A 17,746-nucleotide genomic window follows, 5' to 3' on the forward strand; every position below is an offset into this window, starting at 1 on the left:
TTAGGTTGAAACAGACTGAGACCCCATGGACTTACTTAGGTGACCATATGCCTCACAATGCAGTGCCCAGGCTCACTGCTAGGTGTTCTCTATTCCTCTCGCTGGTTAAGGGAGCTCCCAGCCCTCCCCTGCCTAGGAGGGACCCGATACCCTCTCTGAGTTTCAGACACAGGAATTACAGGCAAAGTCATCTGCAGCACTAACAGGGAACCGACAGGGCTTCTTTCTAGGCTGGGGTTAATTTAACCCCTCACACAGAAACATTTGATGACACCAATAAATTCCCAATTCTCGTTAGTGTGTCCCTGGAAACCCGTCTCCCCTGACAGCATCAAACCCTCCTGCTCTCTCTCCCTGGTCTGCCCTGCACCCGAGTCCCAATCTGTGCTAGTGGGATGACACCTGGCAGCTTAACAACAGAATCAACCTGTTCCATTCCACCCTGTGGAATCATGAAAGATCAGCGGCGAGGGCGTAGCTAACAAGTAACACGAGCTCAGAACGGCTTCTTACCTCGGCAGGGGTCATTTTTCACTAGGAATTCATCCAGGGCCATCCATCCTCCCCCAACGCGGACCATCACTGTGCTGCGCAGGATGCGGACCAGCCGCAGCTGCTGGGAGTCCCCAAACTGCAGGGCCAAGGGGAAACGGTGAGCGAAGGCGCCCGAGAGCAGGGCTAGACTTTCTTTCCTAAGCAGACTGTATTCAGATAGAATGACAATTTCACAGTTTGGGGGCAATTTTAATTCTCACTATCTTGCATTTTTCACAAAAAACTTCAAATATGGAAAAGCTAAAGGTCATTATCTTGACGTACTTTCTGTTCGGATAAAGTTAACTGTTGATGGTTGTGACCTTGCTCCAGAGGGGAGGAAGGAGGACAGACAAGGCATTAGCTCACTTTGATTCCTTTAAAGATTCTGCCCAAATTTAAATCCAATGATACAATTCTTTGTTAAGCTAGCTTGTTTCCATAAAAGAAAAGGTAGCTCTAAGGTGGATGTCAGCTTCTGAATACAGTGTGCTCAAAAGTTAAATGGAGAACAGCAAATCATATTTCAAGTCTCAAGGAAAACCTTGCAAAGCATCACCATTATTACAAGCTTAGAAAGAAATTTGATTTTCCACATCATTTTCAGAAATAAACTCCTAAGTATTCTCTAATTGTGTTGTCACCAGCAGAAAATTTTCTTCAGCTGAACAAATGATTAGTGTTTATACTAAAATTTAGTTGAAGAAATTAAAATTTATATCTACCATGCTGATTGTAAGTAGTTTTCAACAATCATTTTGGGATGTTAAAACAAGCATGATTTTCTGATATCTATTTTTCCTTTTTTTCTTGCCAAATATTCCTACTACCCAGCCCTATCAACATCTGGAGTTTCCCACTGCATAAATTATCCTCTTCCCAAAATAAAAGTTAAGAGGTAACAAAAGAGAATCATGCTGAGATCTCAAAACAAAAATCAAACATATGGTTGGAGAAATGGAATTCCTAAAATTGTTTAATTTAAGGAGAATGTTGAGGGGGGTAATTTAATCACTTAATTAGGATTTTCAAAGTTGTAAAGGAGAACCATAACTTTGAAAGAAGGCACAAAAATTAAAAATGCCAGAAAGGATGTTTAAGGACCCGTAACCAACCCCCCTCAAAATTAATATTTCTGTGGTAATTCTCTGTATTACTTTGCACTGATTCAAGCTCACTGTTTATACAGGCAAGGTGATTGAAAAAAATATCATCCCCCACCCAAGCCCTTTTCTTTGAAAATAAAAATGGTCCTACACCTTTCATCTCATGCAGGTTTTAGGTTTTCATACAAAGTGACTGCAGCCACAGCATGGTGTAGTGTAAAGAGCACTGAAGTCGGGACCCAGAAACATGAGGGAATAAAGGTCCTGTCCCGGGAAGGAAGCTGCCCTCAGACACTGGCCCCATGCGTGGGAACGGGGAGGCCCCTTGGGAGGAACTGAGGATTCCACCAGACCCAAGGGCGGTGCCAGCCCGAGTCACTGTTTGGGGTCCTCTCTGGATAAGTGAGGGGAAGAAGGAAATAAGGGCCAATGTGTCCTCCAGAGGGAATCAGGAAGGAACCCCAAGCTGTACTTTATTCTTACATTACTGTGCCCTGTAATTTATTTGTCAACCTTTAGAATTAACTCCACTGATTTCATTCTTGTTTCCCCCTTAATTTCTTACTAAAGCTCTCTCTGAAAGATTCTAACTTGCTTTTACTGAGCTATAGGGAAAAGGAGGTTTGACCCAAGCCGGGGGCCAAAGTGTCTGGGGGAGGCCAGAGAGATGAATGTGGAAGGAGTTATAGCAGCTCTAAAAACAGGGACCTGCAGGAATCTGGCAGAGAGGGGTTGCCAGTGAGGCAAAAACCTCCTAACAGTCTTAGAGGCAACAACAGTAAGCTCTGCTTCCTTCTCTGCGTCACTGCTCTAACATTTGCTGTGTGACTGTTGGCACAGTGGTCCTTAAGGCCTCAGGTGCCTCGTGTATAAAGTGAAACTTCATAATTCTGTTCCAAACATTGGAACTAACCCTCTGACCCTCTGCTGGTCAGTGGAGTAGAGGAGGACATCGGTGCCACTTCAAAGGGGCCCCTGGTACCCACATGCAGTCATTAGCAAACAGGTACAACCTTTAGGTACTACTTGGCACTCTTACGCAATGAGTTATTTAAAGCCAGTTTGACTGTTCTTGTCTTTAGTTTCTTTCCATCCTTCGTTCTTCCCACTGGCCCAGAATGTTACTGTGGTTGGTGGTTAAAGCAGTGCCTGGAACTTTGAGTGAAGGCTTCAAATCAACTATTAGTGTTTCTGATTTCATATCACAAGACAAATTTTACCCATGCAACTTCCTTCCACTTTAAGACATAGGACCCCAGAGCCCTCAAAGAGATCTAAAAGGTTAGAGTTACCAAGTGGAGTCAAAAGCATTCAATCTTTGCAAGTCTAATTTGATCCCATTAGATTATGCTGGCTGGCCATAATCGGCAAACGTCAGGCTACAAGCCAAGTATGAGTTCCACACTCCTTCTCACATCCCTTATGATTATAAAATGTAACGTAAGCACAGGTAACTAAAATTTTAGTAAGGTATTTAAACACAGTATCTTAAATACCTTAAGACTTTTCTGACTTAGTGTGCATTATAAAATTTGTGTTAACGGTCAAAAGACTTGGGTGTAAATCAGAACTGTGCTGTCCGGTATTCTGACAAGACTGGGCTCTTTTTTAGAAGTGGGATGGATTAATACCATAGCTTTAACTTCCCCAGAACCATACTACTTTTAACTCAGCCCACCAAAATATCGTCGTCAGCCAATCTAATTTTAAATGGAAAATTATATATACTTATATCCTTTTGCTTCTGAGACAGCTTTACAATACTAGCCCTGCTATCAGTTTCTCCACTTGGTAAGACTACCAGACATGACCCAGGCATGCTTCAGATTACGTCCTCTCCCCACAGCAAAGAACAGGCAGCATTAGCCACACAGACCATTTCCACCAAAAATAACATTTGCAAGGCACACTGTACCTGATTGCCGAGGAAGAACTACAGACAGTAAGAGTTAAGGATGGAGGAAAAGGAAGAAAAAAAAAAAAGAGAGAGAGAAAAGAACGTTTTGTCAAATTAACACTAAGGAATGAAAATCACGTAATCATAATACCAGTTCCAAGCAGAACAACACATACTGACCATATTCTTTGTTAACTCATTTCTCTCACAGGTAATTAAAAAAAAAGAAAGAAAACCATTATAAGATTGCCTGGAGCCTTATTAACTCAAAACCCTGGGCTGGATCCAAGGCAGAGTCACCCAACACTCCACCCCCTGGCTCAGAGCAGCACAGTGTGACTCTGCTGGACCTTGAAGACGGTTGTGACGTGCTAATGGAACCTCATTTTCCTGTTTCTAACTGGGTGCATGTAACTATGCTATCTGGCCATCTAAATCCTCTTTGACAATCCTAGATCTTCCTTAGGACTGCAGAGAACCCTGACAAACTGCTGGATACATTTTAGGGGTCCTGTCATAGATCCCTTCTGTGCCCCACCCTGGTCCCCAAAGAAGCTAAAACACAGCACAGTTCACTCAGTTATGGCCTCGCTCGGCACAGCTTTCCAGGGAAGACTACTGAGCAGGCTGAGCGTCCTGTGGGGCCTGGACAGAGCTTCTCCAGCCCTTTCTGAGCCTGCGAGCCACTTGGTCTCACAATGACCAGCTCTCTGGGGGCAATGGTCAGTCATTAGATAACTGTTTCCTTATCTTATGATAAAGGTGCCTCCATTTCCTCAAAGACCTGTTTGGCAGTGAAGAGAGGGCTCTGAAATGTCTCCTATGTTGGATCCCATACAAGCTACTGCTGGCTAGATACGGCACTATTTTCCAGATGCAACTATGTGGGGCACTAAAGCTCAGCTCACAGGACACCTGATAATTGGCACCTACAGAGGTGAGGGCCACAGACTGATCGCATTGCAAGTCTCCACTGGCTTTGGTACTCCAAGCATCGGTGACGGGAAGGTGGGATCAGCCATCTGCTGTGTGTCAGGCTGCTTTCACCTGTAAGGGCCACACAGCAGGAATGACCACCACAAAGGACTGGTTTTCTCTTTCTTACCCGGTATTTATTCTCTCCAATCTGCTCCACCTGAAACCTTTTTGCACATTTACACTGAGCCACTTGTCTTGTGACCTGTTGGTTGTGAACAACAGAAAAAGAGAAAAGCGTGAAGGGTAAAGCAGGACTTCCTCTGCAGAGAAACAAAGATTTTTATATGTCATCAGAGAAGCTCTTCATTACATACTTTTTAGGCACCTCAGGCTTTTGACACATGTGTTTATCTTCTATTGTGAGTCTCACTAACTGGGATGCTCAGACGCTGAGTATGAAAGAAATTCCCCAGTAATGATACAACAACACATTCTTCCATCCTGCTTCAAAATTTCCTCAAATGTGCTAATACGCACGCATCAATATTAACTGACTAATAAAGCAAACTATGAGCTGATTTAAATGTGAACCTAGGAGCCCAAATTCCCTGGAAGTCAGTCCTGGGGTGCTCCAAGCCACTCTCCAAGACCAGGCCCACTGCCTCTCCCATCCCAGGATGTGCTACCAATGAATTCACACTTTTTGGTGTGATACAATTTTCAGTGTGATACAGTTCTTAATTAGGCAGAAAGTTTGGTGGGTACACATCGTCTTAAACATTACTTTTATGTATCACCCCTTAAATGCTACACATGAAGACGCTCTCTTGCATCCCAAGGTAGGATCTCAGGACTGAGAGATGAGTCTGTTCTAAGCAACATGGTGCCCTGGAGAGGTTCTCTGCAAGCTGCAGAGCACCACACAGAGGTGACTCACTTAGGTAACAATTCATTGAGACTGAGCTACAGCTCAAGAGTCGGACATCCACTGGGGCAACACCATCCAAAAGGGGATCCCCAAAAAGAACTCCAGATAATCACCTCCCAACAGACACGCTAAAGGGCTGATACGGCAATTACACCCAACCAAATTCAGGACAGTAGTAACCTATGGTCAAAAATGTACTCCAAATACGACTCTTTCCCGTACCTCATCTTCAATTTTATCTGCATCAGTTGTTGGTCGATAAGCATCCTTGTTGGGATGGAGAGCGGCCACGAATTCATAGTAATCAATGTAGCCATCCCCATCGCGGTCAAAAATGTCAGCAACAGCAGTCATCTCTAACTTGGTAGTAGGGAACTCTGGAGAAAATTAATCACATTTTGGAACGTTAACTAAGAGGGCTTACTTGGTTGGTTGGTGGTTACATAAATACTTCTTTAAAAAAAAATTTGTCTTGATTTTTTTCTGGAAAACAGTACATAGTCCTTTTAGAAAACTTAGAAAATATAAAATATTATAAAGAAGATAAAAATCACCAAAAAAAAAAATTATGCAGAGCATACTCAGGTTTTTGGCATTTTTGCTTATAGACTCATCTACCCCCCTCCCCAATGCAATTTAAAACCAGAGGCCTACCAACAAACTTCAGAATTTACTTATCCACTCCACTGTTGTTGGATATATAGATTATTTCAGGAGAGCGACAATTTGGAATTAATAGGATAAAGTTCTTCTTCATTTAGATTACTGCCTTGGGTTCTTGACAACTGCTTTCCAGAGTGTGAATGTTTACAATAGCCAGAGTGACTTATTAAAACGTAAACTGGACTATACTGTCTCTCAGATGGAAACCTCTGCTGGCTGCCCACTGTCTTTAGAATAAGATCTGATCCGTTCATGATGGCCAACAAAGCCCCGCATTAATGGCTGTTTCCTACCTTTCCAACTTCACATCTTACCATCTCTAAGGTCATGACACTCCAGCCGTGTTAACCTTTCCATTCCTAGAACATGCCAACTTCATTCCCATCTCAGCACTTTATATCTGCTGTGGCTCTGCCTCTATCTCTCCCCTGAAATCTTGACATGGCTGGAACCTTATCATCACCTAGGTCTCAGCTCAAATATTACCTCCAGACAGGCCTTCCTGGGCCACCCATGTGAAGTAACACAGCTGTGAGATGTGCTTTGTGATCTTGGCAAGTCACTTACAACTTTATGCCTTATTCCTTCTGCTGAAAATAAATGTGATCATACATTTTGTAAGTTGTTATGCAGATGCCAGAAACTGACATCATGAGGGACGTGATGTATGACATGATAAATATAATTAATTAGCACTGCTGTATGTTACATATGAAAGTTGTTGAGAGTAAATCCAAAGGGTTATCATCACAAGGAAAACAAATTTTTTTCTATTTCTTTAATTTTGTACCTATGAGATGATGGATATTCACTAAACTTATTGTGATAATTAGTTCATAGTCTGTAAATCAAATCATTATGCCGTACATCTTAAACTTATACAGTGCTGTATGCTACTTATATCTCAATAAAACCGGAAGGAATAAAAATCTAATCTGAGAAACTGATATTGTAAAAAACTTATTTTAAAAAACATTTTACAGGCGTGTCTCATGTTACTGTGCTTCGCTTTACTGCACTTCACAGACATTCTCTCTCCCCCTTTTAAAACAAATTGAAAGTCTGTGGCAACCCTGTGTCAAGCAAGTCTGTCGGCACCATTTTTCCAACAGCATTTGCTCACTTCATGTCTCTGTGTCACAGTTTGGTAATTCCTGCAATATTTCAAGCTTTTTCATTATTATTATATTTGTTATGGTAATCTGTGATCAATGATCTGATGTTACTATTGCCAAAAGGATTATGACTTGCTGAAGGCTCAGCCGATGGTCAGCATTTTTTAGCAATAAAGTATTTTTAAGTTAAGGTATGTACATCGTTTTTTAAGATATAACACTACTACATACTTAACAGACTACCGTATAGTATAAACAACAGTTTTATATGCACTGGGAAACATTACTGCAATATCTGCTCTATTACGGTGGTCTAGAACCAAACCTGCAACATCTCCAAGGTCTGCCTGTACTTAGAACCTCGTTATTCACAAGAGTTAGCTTCTTTTCTATACCTCGAATGTGTTTTGCTTGCCATAATGTGTCAAACAAGACCTGCATTTTTTATTCCTAGCAAAATGATGGAGGTTCTTCCCTCCATCAAAACAATAGACCAATTTTAGTAAGCAGGTACATTACTTCTTCCCTAACACTACAGCTTTAACTTGAGAAAGACTGTTTAGCCAGAATATAGCCTGCTTCTACAAAGTAGGTGCAAGGAATTATGACTGGACTCACTGGATGCTAGAATGCCATCGATAAACTCCTGACGTGTTATCTTCCCATCCTGGTCCTTGTCAATTCGCCGGAAGAAATCCATCACCCGAGACTTTTTGTGATTCATCCAACGCATATACTTTTTCCTCCAAACATCAAAGTCAAAGTTGGCAAATTCCTTCAACTAGACAGAAATCAGAGGTGTCAACAAGACCTACTGTTTGGCCTTCAAACCTGCCCAGAGCATACGAAAACTTTCAGACATCCAGCAAAGCCATGCAGGCCTTTCAAGGGGGACCAACAATGATATCTGTGCACCTTTTGGGAACGCACACTCTGGCTCCTTCACTTAAAGCCATGATTATTTACACAAGCTGTGGTAAAATGGAGCAGCGAGAGAAACGGTAACTGAACGACCACCATGGAAAATACGGAGCACGCAGAACAAGAACGGGTGGAGCCAGCCTTGCTTTCCCTCGGCACTTTTTCAAAAGATCATCCCCTTAGATGTAAGAGAATGGATTCTATCCCAGAAAAGACGTCCTTAGCACTCCTCACTTATGTGATTTTGAAAGGAACTATAATCACACAGAGGCCTATGTCTTCGAGGCTCAGCCCCCCTCCCCACTGGTCTTCTGAGATAGTTTGAGTTCCGGTTGGAAGCATCAAGAATCCAGTCCTGCACCCAAGCACATTTCTTTGGGATGGCAGCAGAGGGAGTGAACTGTCCTTCTGACTCCCATTTTAAATATTTGGCCCTGGTAGACGGCAGCAGGTCTATGCAGTGGGCAGAATGATGCTGAGCTACTTGGACTATGTCAGTGACACAGACTCAGAATGACTTAAACAGTGCAGCGGTTTTCCCCCTGGTCTTTCAAACTCCAAAGTTGGAAGGAATGGGGAAAAAAGAAAAAGCCAAAACCAAATATGCTTAAAACTCAACCGGATCTACAGAAATAACAACAAAAAACACAGAACACTCACTTCTGGGCATAGCTGCTTTGATATGCACAAATAAAAAAATATAAAAGATATTAGAAATTTGTTTTAGAAACTAGGAAGTGAAGTACTATATTTTTTAGATTGGTTAATGATACTTCAAAATAGATTAGCTTTTCATAATCTACTGAAGAAAAATACTGATAGAATGACAGGCCAATAAAAAAAATTACTCGTTTTAGAAATGGGTAGCTTATATCTACACAAAAGGCTCAGTAATGGTCATTTTTGTGAGAAGCTCCACACTTGGCGGTAACCTTGCAAAGTTATGCCCCTGATCCTCAACCAAGGCCAGGTGCCGAGGAGGGTCGCGTCACAGGCTGGACCCTCCTGGACTGGCTGGCTGCCTGCTTTCCACCACCAGTGCTACGGCCTATCTGTTGTTGGTTTCCTCACATGTGTCTGTTCTCCCAGGGGGCCTGGAGGACAGAGTCCTGGCCTACACTGCTCGGTTCCTCCTTCTGCATAAGTGGGTCAAGGCACACAGGTGATGTTCAGAGGGCCTCAGAAGGGCTGTGTTTTGATAAAAGTCACCTCCCTCCAGGGAAGGCTGCTTGGCGGGGCCTCACCTCCTCCAGCCTGTCCAAGGCGTCGTTCAGCTTCCGCTGCCGCTCCAGTGCCAAAAGCCACACCTGCTGCCAGCGGGCAGAGAGCTGGTTGATCCGTGGGTTTTTTGCTTCAGATTGTGAAAGGATTGGCATGGGAGGAGGTGTGGGCTGACTCAAAGACTTTCCTGAAAGGAAAAATCATCATGAGATTAGAAAAGCTGGTTTAGTCAGTTCACAGAGAGAAGCTGCCGTCTGTGTGAACCTAGAAGATCTTCATGATGACGTCTGGTCAGTAACTGAGAAAAGGAAGTCGGGACCTGGCTACACCTAGACATGGAAGCACACTGACTTAAAAACTATTGATGCTCTTCCCCAGTCAACAGGTACCTGTCTCATACCTTCAATCAATCCTGTCCTACCTTAGCAAACTGAGGAAATGTCAGTGGTTCTACAGGAGCAGATTTATTTTATGATGAAATTAGCACAACAGTCAGCGCTGATGACCAAAACATGGAAAGGTCACTGCAAAAGAATCTGCTTCACCAACTCCAAATTTCTACCAATTCAAAAAACTGGAGTCTAGTTATTGTTTGTCAGTGTAAGAAAAGTGAGTTTCAAAAAAGATTTTTGTTCAAATCCAATATGGTTTTTGAAAATGGAAAAGAAATTTCTGCTGGGCACTTGGGAAGCACTCATCAGTGAGCAGGAAGGAAGCATCCTGCACAACAGGCGGCCACGTACTGCTGCCACCGCGGGACTTCTCCATGAAAGGCGCATGGGCTGGCTCTATGATCTTCCTTTTGTACGTCTTGGTGACCCGGTCCACGTCAGGCTGTTTGCGAGTCATCTCCTCCATAAATGTCTGTTAAACACAAACAACAAGGAAAAGGGTTGAGAGTTTTCTTGGACTAAGATGGAATTAGGCAACTTCTTACTAACAAGGGCCAAGCCTGTGACAGATGGAGCAACTGCAAATGCCTTCGTACACGGCTGCACTCCTTTCAAGAAACATGATTGTGGCCTTGAGTGAGGCACTTCATCAGGTTCTGGAGACCTGAAGGAATAAGACATGGCTCTGACTTCCAGGAGCTCACAGCTGAGTGAGGAAACCAGGCAGTCAGAGCAATGAGTGGCACCCAGGGCTCCGCAAGAAGGCCTAGGACAGGTACCCACAACCCAATGTGGGGAGAAAGGCTGCCCGGAGGCTGGTGCCTGAGTTGTGTGCTGCAGGATGAAGAATGAGCCAAAGGCTGGGGGCAGGGCAGTCCCACGGAAGCCTGACAGTGGAGCGAGCCAGAGCCCTGCTGATCACTGGCTGAGGATACAATCAGAGGAGAGGCAAGAGGGACAGCTGGAGAGGCAGGCAGGAGAAGGGTCCAGAAAGGCCTTGTGTCAGGCTAAGGGACTGGGGTTTTATTCTGAGAGCAATCTGTGTGTGTGCGGGGGGGAGCGCGGGGGGCGGTGTTTACAGGTGGGTGGGCAACTGAAGGATTCCGATCTAGAGAAGAGACACAATCAGATCTCTGTTTTAGAGCTATCATTCTGGCCTCAGTGTAGGAGGGAGGATGGAAAAGGGGGAGGCAGGCAAGTTGGGAAGCCATTGCAGTAATTGAGGCAAAACACAGTGAGGGGCTGAGCCGGGGCAGGAGAGAAGGAGCCAAGAAGTATTTTGAAAGTAGGACAGGTAAGACCTGATGACTGGCTAAATGTAGGGGGTAAAGAAAAAGGAGTCACTCCTGTGTTGGGTGACTGGCTGGATGAGGAGAGAGGAGGCAGGTGCGCAAGGGAGGGGTGGGGTCAGGGCCAGCAAGCAGGGATGAAATGGAGTTTTAGAGCTGCCTCTAGCTTCCTGCATGCTGCAGACAAGCCAGGAGATGTGGAAGCCCTGGGTGTACAGGTGCTGGCTGAAGGTGTCAGGCCAGATACAACCTCAGGTATGAGACCTCAGGTCAAGAATGGAACTTCGGGGAACGTTAACAAGTGGATAGAGGAAGTGGAACCAGCTAAGAAGACTGAGAAAGAGTTGTCAGAGAGATGGGGGGACACAAGAGGGGGGAGCTTAAAGGCATGAGGAATGAGAGGTGATAACAGAAGGGAGAGGGACTGGCCCTGATGGAAGAAGATAATCTCACTCAGGAGAGAAGGGGTCAACGTAGGTAAACTTGATGGGAAGTACAGGGAGTCCTCACTGGCCAGGCTAATTACATATGCTAAAAAGACCTTATGTCCACAGTATAACTAGGCAAGATCCATGCTTGCATTTGGTGTAAATTATCATGGTTAAAAACCAAATTTGTCTCCTAACTGAGCTTTCCTCTGTTCAGTTTAGTTTGATGTGTTGTCTGGCCCATCTCTGAGTACATGCAAGACGTCTTTCTGAATCCAGGTGTAATGGGATAGGTCCCAAGTAATGGGACCTTGGCACAGAGGCAAGTCAATAGAAACAGGATGCGGCAGGCAGATTTCTAAGCCAGGCCCCAAGACTCCTGACATACATGTCCTGTGTACTCTCCCCCTCAAGTGTGGGCAACACCTGTGGAAAGCGTGGGCAGCCACTCCCTGGATTATGGGTTTTTAAAAAAAAAATAATTAATTAATTAATTTTTGGCTGGGTAGGCTCTTTGTTGCTGTGTGCAGGCTTTCTCTAGCTGCAGCGAGTGGGGGATACTCTTTGTTGTGGTGCGTGGGCTTCTCACTGCGGTGGCCTCTCTCGTTGCGGAGCATGGGCTCTAGGCGCACGGGCTTCAGTAGTTGTGGCTTGCGGGCTCCAGAGCGCAGGCTCAGCAGCTGTGGCGCACAGGCCTAGTTGCTCTGTAGCATGTGGGATCTTCCCGGACCAGGGCTCAAACCCGTGTCCCCCGCGTCAGCAGGCGGATTCTCAACCACCGTGCCACCAGGGAAGCCCTGGATTACGTTTTATTATATAAGATCTGTCAGAGCAGGATGGAGGGTCTCCTGCTGGCTTTGAAGATAGACGCTGCCATACTGTGAGACTGCCGTGTGCCTAAGACCTGAGGGTGGCCTCCAGGAGCTGACAGCCAGCGAGAAAAGGGAGACCTCCATCCTACACTGCAGTGAAATGAACGACACCAACAACCTGAAAGAGCCTGGGTGGGAACTGCAGTGTTGGCCGACACCTTGATTTCAGCCTGGTAAGACGTCCCCTGGTCCCCTAGACGGAGAACCAACTACTTCAGGCCCAAAGTCCCGCCCCACGGAAACTCTGAGACAGTAAGCATGTTTTAAGCTGCTAAGTCTGAGGGAGTATGTTCAGCAACAATTAAAGCACGGATGCACAGGGCCAAGGAAACGGGCTCCATGAGCCATGCAGGAAACATGTGACCATACGATGTGGTGAGGATACCTGATGCTCAGCGATAAGGGCTTTAACTCGGTCGATGTTCTGAGGGATTGGCTCCTGATCCCGTTGAATGAGGGTGGTCTCGGCCCACTGGATCCACGCCAGAAGTTCTTCCAAGAGCTCGGCGTTGGCCACCAGTTCTGACAGGGCGGCTTCGAGGCGCTGCTGGTGCTGCTTGGCCCACGTCAGGACCTGCGGGGGAGGGAACCCGTCGGCTGTCAGCCAAGCACATCCCTCGTTTTCAAAGCCCTTTTTTGTGTGAGCCTAACAATGACTTTTAGGGGAAAGACCACCCAAGCAGTCAAGAGGCTTCACTCTTATTCTGGAGACAGAGCTGGAGTAAGAAATCAGCTCCCCTGAAACCAAATGTGGCACGTGGTATTAGACACAGAATTCTCAGGAAGGAGGGAAGAACACACCACGTCTCCACCGGCGTCATCAAGGAACACATCACAACACCAGCACCACCCTTCCAGGTTTCTGCACATTACCAAGAAAACAGTCACTACTAAAATGCGAATAACTTGATTCTTGTTGAGATATTCACAGTGAGTGAAAGATTCCTTACGTGGGGGTGGGGAAGCTCTGGAGTATTTTACTGCTGTTCACCCATTTTACGGGGCACATGCGGTCTTCCTCTAAAATTAGGAACTCACCTCCTCAAAGCGAGCCCGGATGATGGTGATCCAGTGTTTGATGGTGGTGATGCAATCAGGATGGCAGACCACCAGGATGACTTCTCCCATGGTCACTGCTGTGTTAACATCCACGCGCTTTTCTTCCACTTTCTTCATGAATTCCTAAACAAACAAGATTTGAAATCAAAACCTTAAACCTAGTCTAGCAGCGCTGTTAGTTTACACTGAGAGGGGTAAACAACTTTAGTGTGTTTTTCGACTCTGTTGACACAGAGCTCTAAAAGCCTGCATTTAGGCATCTCTGTCATTTTCTTTCCAGTTCTCAGAGGTGGGGGGAAGCGAGGGATTTCACAAAGATGACTTTCTCTGCACAGATGATAAGGACTAGAGAGACACAGGCATGACCCTTTTCCTGATCTCTCTCTCTTTTTATAAATTCCTGCTTGGATTCATTTCCATATGTGTAAATGGTGTTCTCTTGGACACATATAGTGACAGCTACAAAACAATACATTTTTGTTGTTGTTCAAGATGAGATAGGAAAAAGATTATGAATACTACTAGAACAGAAGGCAATCGAATGACCATAGCTTTTCTCCTGGACTCAGAGACCAAGTGTCCTTCCTAACAACCAGAGAGGAAGCTCCTGAAGACACACGTCTGGGAGTTCCACCAGCTCCCAGCCCTGTCTTCCCATCAGAATCACCCCAGTGCCTCAAGCCCCTCTTCCCAAACTTCATATATGCACATTACATTACAAATTTCAAAGGCAAATAATCTGCTTTGTTGCCAACACTACAACATTTTAAAAATACCTACAACACAATGCAACGACAAAACCATGATTAAAATCTCTCGGTGGGAAACACCAAAATTAAAAAAGGAAACATTTCCCACCTTGTTAGCACAGTCACACTGAAGCCCCAGACACTGTATTATATTCTGCAGCTTGGTGAGCAGTTCTAGGGGCACAGATCAGGGCCTGGAGCTGGTAACGTAAGGAAAGTCACACAAGGTGTGTGCAGGTGGGGCATAAAGGTAGAGCAGCCCGTGTTTTCCTCTATATTAACACCAGCTGTCTGACTTGTTTACAACCAGCATGTGCTACTTTTGTAAGAATGCGCGGATGAGTGGTCTTTAAGGGGTCACAAAACCCACCAATCGTTTCCCTCTCATTCCTGATAATGAGTAAGCTGGGCCCATTCTGGCTTTGCTCCTTTTCACATGAGGTCTAACGTTTCTAAGCAAAAGCTGCTTTCCGTTGCTGGTGTGGCCACCCTCCCCATGTGGGTGGCATGGGTCCCTGCACCCGGGGGATGGATTACCTTATGGGTGTCGATGAGAGACCGCAGGGCCTCTGTGTCATCAGGAAGTGCCCCCCGAAAACGCAGTGTCTGCTCGGCTTCAGAAAGCCACTCCAACAGCATGTGAATTGTGTCCCGAAACTCTTCTGCCTGAAATAACCAAGCACAAGAGACTGAACCTCTCTCTGCAGCCAAGGTCCTGGACATGGTATGCCAGGGAACGGTCTGGCCTGAACTCAATGGAGTACCACAGGCACTTGAAGGCTCTATCAAAGCCCCACAAAGGTCATCTTTCATCTGTGCAACTTGAAAACCCAACTAAATTCATTATTTCTCTTATATGGATGCGGGCTAACATCTTGTTGAGCATTTAGAATATCAATTTTTGACTTTGTGTTCCTTACAAGACTGGCTGAAACCAATCCTGATAAAGAGGCTAGACTGACTCTGCTCAGGCCCAACCCCAGGCGCTGTCTGACCTGTTTCAAGGCCTGCTCAAGCCGGCTCTGTTTGCAGACAGAGAGTTTACACACGGTGTCCCAGCGAGTGCTCAGTTCCTGGAGCTGCCCTTTCACCCAAGTGGTGTCATCTCGACTGTTCTCAATCAGCTCCCGGCCTGATCGCTTTAGGACCTGAACGGTTCCCGTTCGCTTTCCCAGTTCCTTCTGGAAAACCTGGAAAAGAAAACAGGAGAATTGGTTTGTCTTACAAATGTTTTGAATTCAAGAAGTAAAACCACAGAGAAAGTAGTCATTTCCTTCAATTCTCCTTGGCAGGTTCCAATTGTGTGTCTTTTATGCACAGACGGAGGTGGGATCACAAGAAAGAAAGAACCACCACAGGATGTGGCTCTGAATGTGAGAGGCGTGACTTTGGGTAAGCTGCTTAACTGGAGTCCCAGTCTCATCTGTGAAACAGGAGTTATGCTGCACTAGCATCTCCAGAATTGTGGGAGTTTTTTGTTTAAATTAATTTTTATAGTTCATTTAACAATGTTGTGTTACTTTCTGCTGTACAGCAAAGTGAATCAGTTATACATATAAATATATGCACTCTTTTTTAGATTTTTTTTCCCATATAGGTCACTACAGGGTATTGAGTAGAGTTCCCCGTGCTATACTGTAGGTTCTTATTAGATATCTATTTTATATATAGTGGTGTGTACATGTCAATTCCAATCTCCCAATTTATCTCTCCCTCCCCCCCTTCCCCCTTGGTAAGAGCCCACCTGCCACGCACATAAGAATCTGGTGTAACTTCAAGGTAAAGCTCAACGCTTCGTGCTGAAGCAGGAGGACAGTATGTAGTTCAACGTACAGGTGTAGGTTACACTAAATGCTGGTGTGCACGGAGCTGGCCTGTCAGGTTCAGAAGTAGTTTAAAAAACACTCATTTGCATGTTAAGAATCAGTGGAAGTGGATATCTTGAGGGTCTCCTGAATTTAAATCCATTTTGACTCAACTGAGAGATATAAACACGAAACTGAGGGGGGGCCCTCAATGTGAAGTTTACATACTGGCAAATCTGAATCAAACCAACTTTGGTAAATTCCTTGTGGCTGATGCAGAATCCCTGTAACAGTTTGTTTAAACACACAGAGCAGGGAGCTGCCTCTCTGACAAGCAGAGACACAGGCTCTTTCAGACTTTCTTTCTAGGGGAGCCGTACAAGGGTACCATGAGCTGAAGGCACACACAGGTGCAGGACCCAACGGCTTTGCCCTCCACGCAGCCCAGATCTCGCCCCTCACCTTGTGGGCATCCATGAGGTTCATGACGAGGTCCAGGTCCCCGTGCACAGGCTGGTCCTCAGCCAGCTGCGGCTCTACCTTGTACAACCAGTCCACCAAGGCCTGCAGAGCGTCCATGAACTGGCCCGAAAACAGCAGGGCCTCCTCCAACTTGTGCTGCCTGAGAAAAGCACACAAACTTCACTGGTTAGTGGTTCTTTTATGAATGGCTCACAATTCTGACCACTGAACAGGAGTACTGCTTGAACTTTATCTAGAGAGGGACTGCTGTGTTAGAACAGTTAGAAATACTGTAAAAAGTGACTAAGAGATGTTTAGACATTTTAAATTAAACCACTCTCTAAAATGGATTAAGCATAGTGCAGGAGACCGGTGTAGATGCCCTTCTGGCATTTTAGAGTCCAACTGCTATGCACACGGTATGCTATGCACACCCTACAACCCAAGGTCTTTTTATTTACATTACACCACTCCAGTAGAGGGTGGTGGCTCTATTAATGATTTGGAGCCAGGAGTTCAACTCCTAACTCTCCACCAGTTGTGAGACTCTGGCTGTCTCTTTGAACCTCAGTCACTTCATCTGAAAAATTGGGAGTACAAATAATACAGAGGTATCATAATGCTTACATAGCATAGCTGGTACAAGTGGATAAAAGTACAACTTTTAGAACCAAATCTCAGCTCTGCTGCTTAGTAGCTGAGTGAGCATGGGGGCGTTAAGAAACCTCTTTGTGACCATTTCCTCATCTGTAAAATGGGAAGAACAGTACCCACACCTCAGTGGTTGTTGTGAGGATTAATGAGCCTCAAGATGGTTAAATGAGATACTACATTGGAGGCTTTGTACAGTGTCTGACACAAGAGACACTCAGTGAGACAGCTACTGGCATTACAAATTTGTGATTTACATGTATTTAGAGTTACAGATCTTCTTTTACTGTTGGCCTGATTTTATAGGCTTCTCTCTTTGTAATACAGTAAAGGTTCAAGTTTAAAATATGATAATTTTAATATATCTGATTCAAATTATTTCATAACTCTCACTGAATTAACTGGAGATAGCAAGATGCTACTGTTACTGATACATTAGCTTTATTACCACTTTCTAGAATCCTGTCACTGTCTCCTGGTTACTTTGGGGATAACGCACAGATCCACGAAAAGGGACATTTCACACTCACCTCTCCACAGACTTGCCACAAACAGTATCCCATTTGTCTCTGACTTCTCCCAGTAAGTTGTCAAGTTTCTGAGTGTCATCAGGAAGCAAAGTCTTTTCTTTCAGTGCTCTGCCTGTTCTAATCGTGGTATCATACACAGGCTGTTTGCCACCAAGAGTTTTCTGGAACTCCTGTTCTCAAAAAGATTTAAAAAAAAAAAAAAAAAA

General features: G+C 44.9%; 1 protein-coding gene across 2 annotated transcripts in view; it reads right to left on the reverse strand.

Annotated features, from left to right (window-relative positions):
* LOC113621777 (microtubule-actin cross-linking factor 1-like) overlaps window positions 1-17,703 on the reverse strand; it is a 30,083-nt gene extending 12,380 nt beyond the window's left edge. The window contains exons 1-12 of one of the 2 annotated variants that reach the window (XM_027109013.1): window positions 17,541-17,703; window positions 16,360-16,519; window positions 15,088-15,282; window positions 14,630-14,758; window positions 13,323-13,466; window positions 12,670-12,858; window positions 10,047-10,167; window positions 9,327-9,490; window positions 7,780-7,942; window positions 5,606-5,760; window positions 3,556-3,573; window positions 514-631 (exon numbers count right to left, since the gene is read on the reverse strand). In XM_027109013.1, coding sequence (XP_026964814.1) covers window positions 514-631; window positions 3,556-3,573; window positions 5,606-5,760; window positions 7,780-7,942; window positions 9,327-9,490; window positions 10,047-10,167; window positions 12,670-12,858; window positions 13,323-13,466; window positions 14,630-14,758; window positions 15,088-15,282; window positions 16,360-16,476 — 1,513 coding nt within the window. In that variant the 5' untranslated portion in view covers window positions 16,477-16,519; window positions 17,541-17,703. Of the gene's footprint in view, window positions 1-513; window positions 632-3,555; window positions 3,574-4,642; window positions 4,718-5,605; window positions 5,761-7,779; window positions 7,943-9,326; window positions 9,491-10,046; window positions 10,168-12,669; window positions 12,859-13,322; window positions 13,467-14,629; window positions 14,759-15,087; window positions 15,283-16,359; window positions 16,520-17,540 lie in introns of both variants that reach the window. The other variant, XM_027109012.1, reaches the window with a different exon arrangement.
* Window positions 17,704-17,746: the final 43 nt, after the last annotated feature.

This window comes from Aethalodelphis obliquidens, unplaced genomic scaffold (assembly GCF_003676395.1).
Source record: "Aethalodelphis obliquidens isolate GAN/ISIS:26980383/991018 unplaced genomic scaffold, ASM367639v1 scaffold9, whole genome shotgun sequence".
NCBI lineage: Eukaryota > Metazoa > Chordata > Mammalia > Artiodactyla > Delphinidae > Aethalodelphis > Aethalodelphis obliquidens.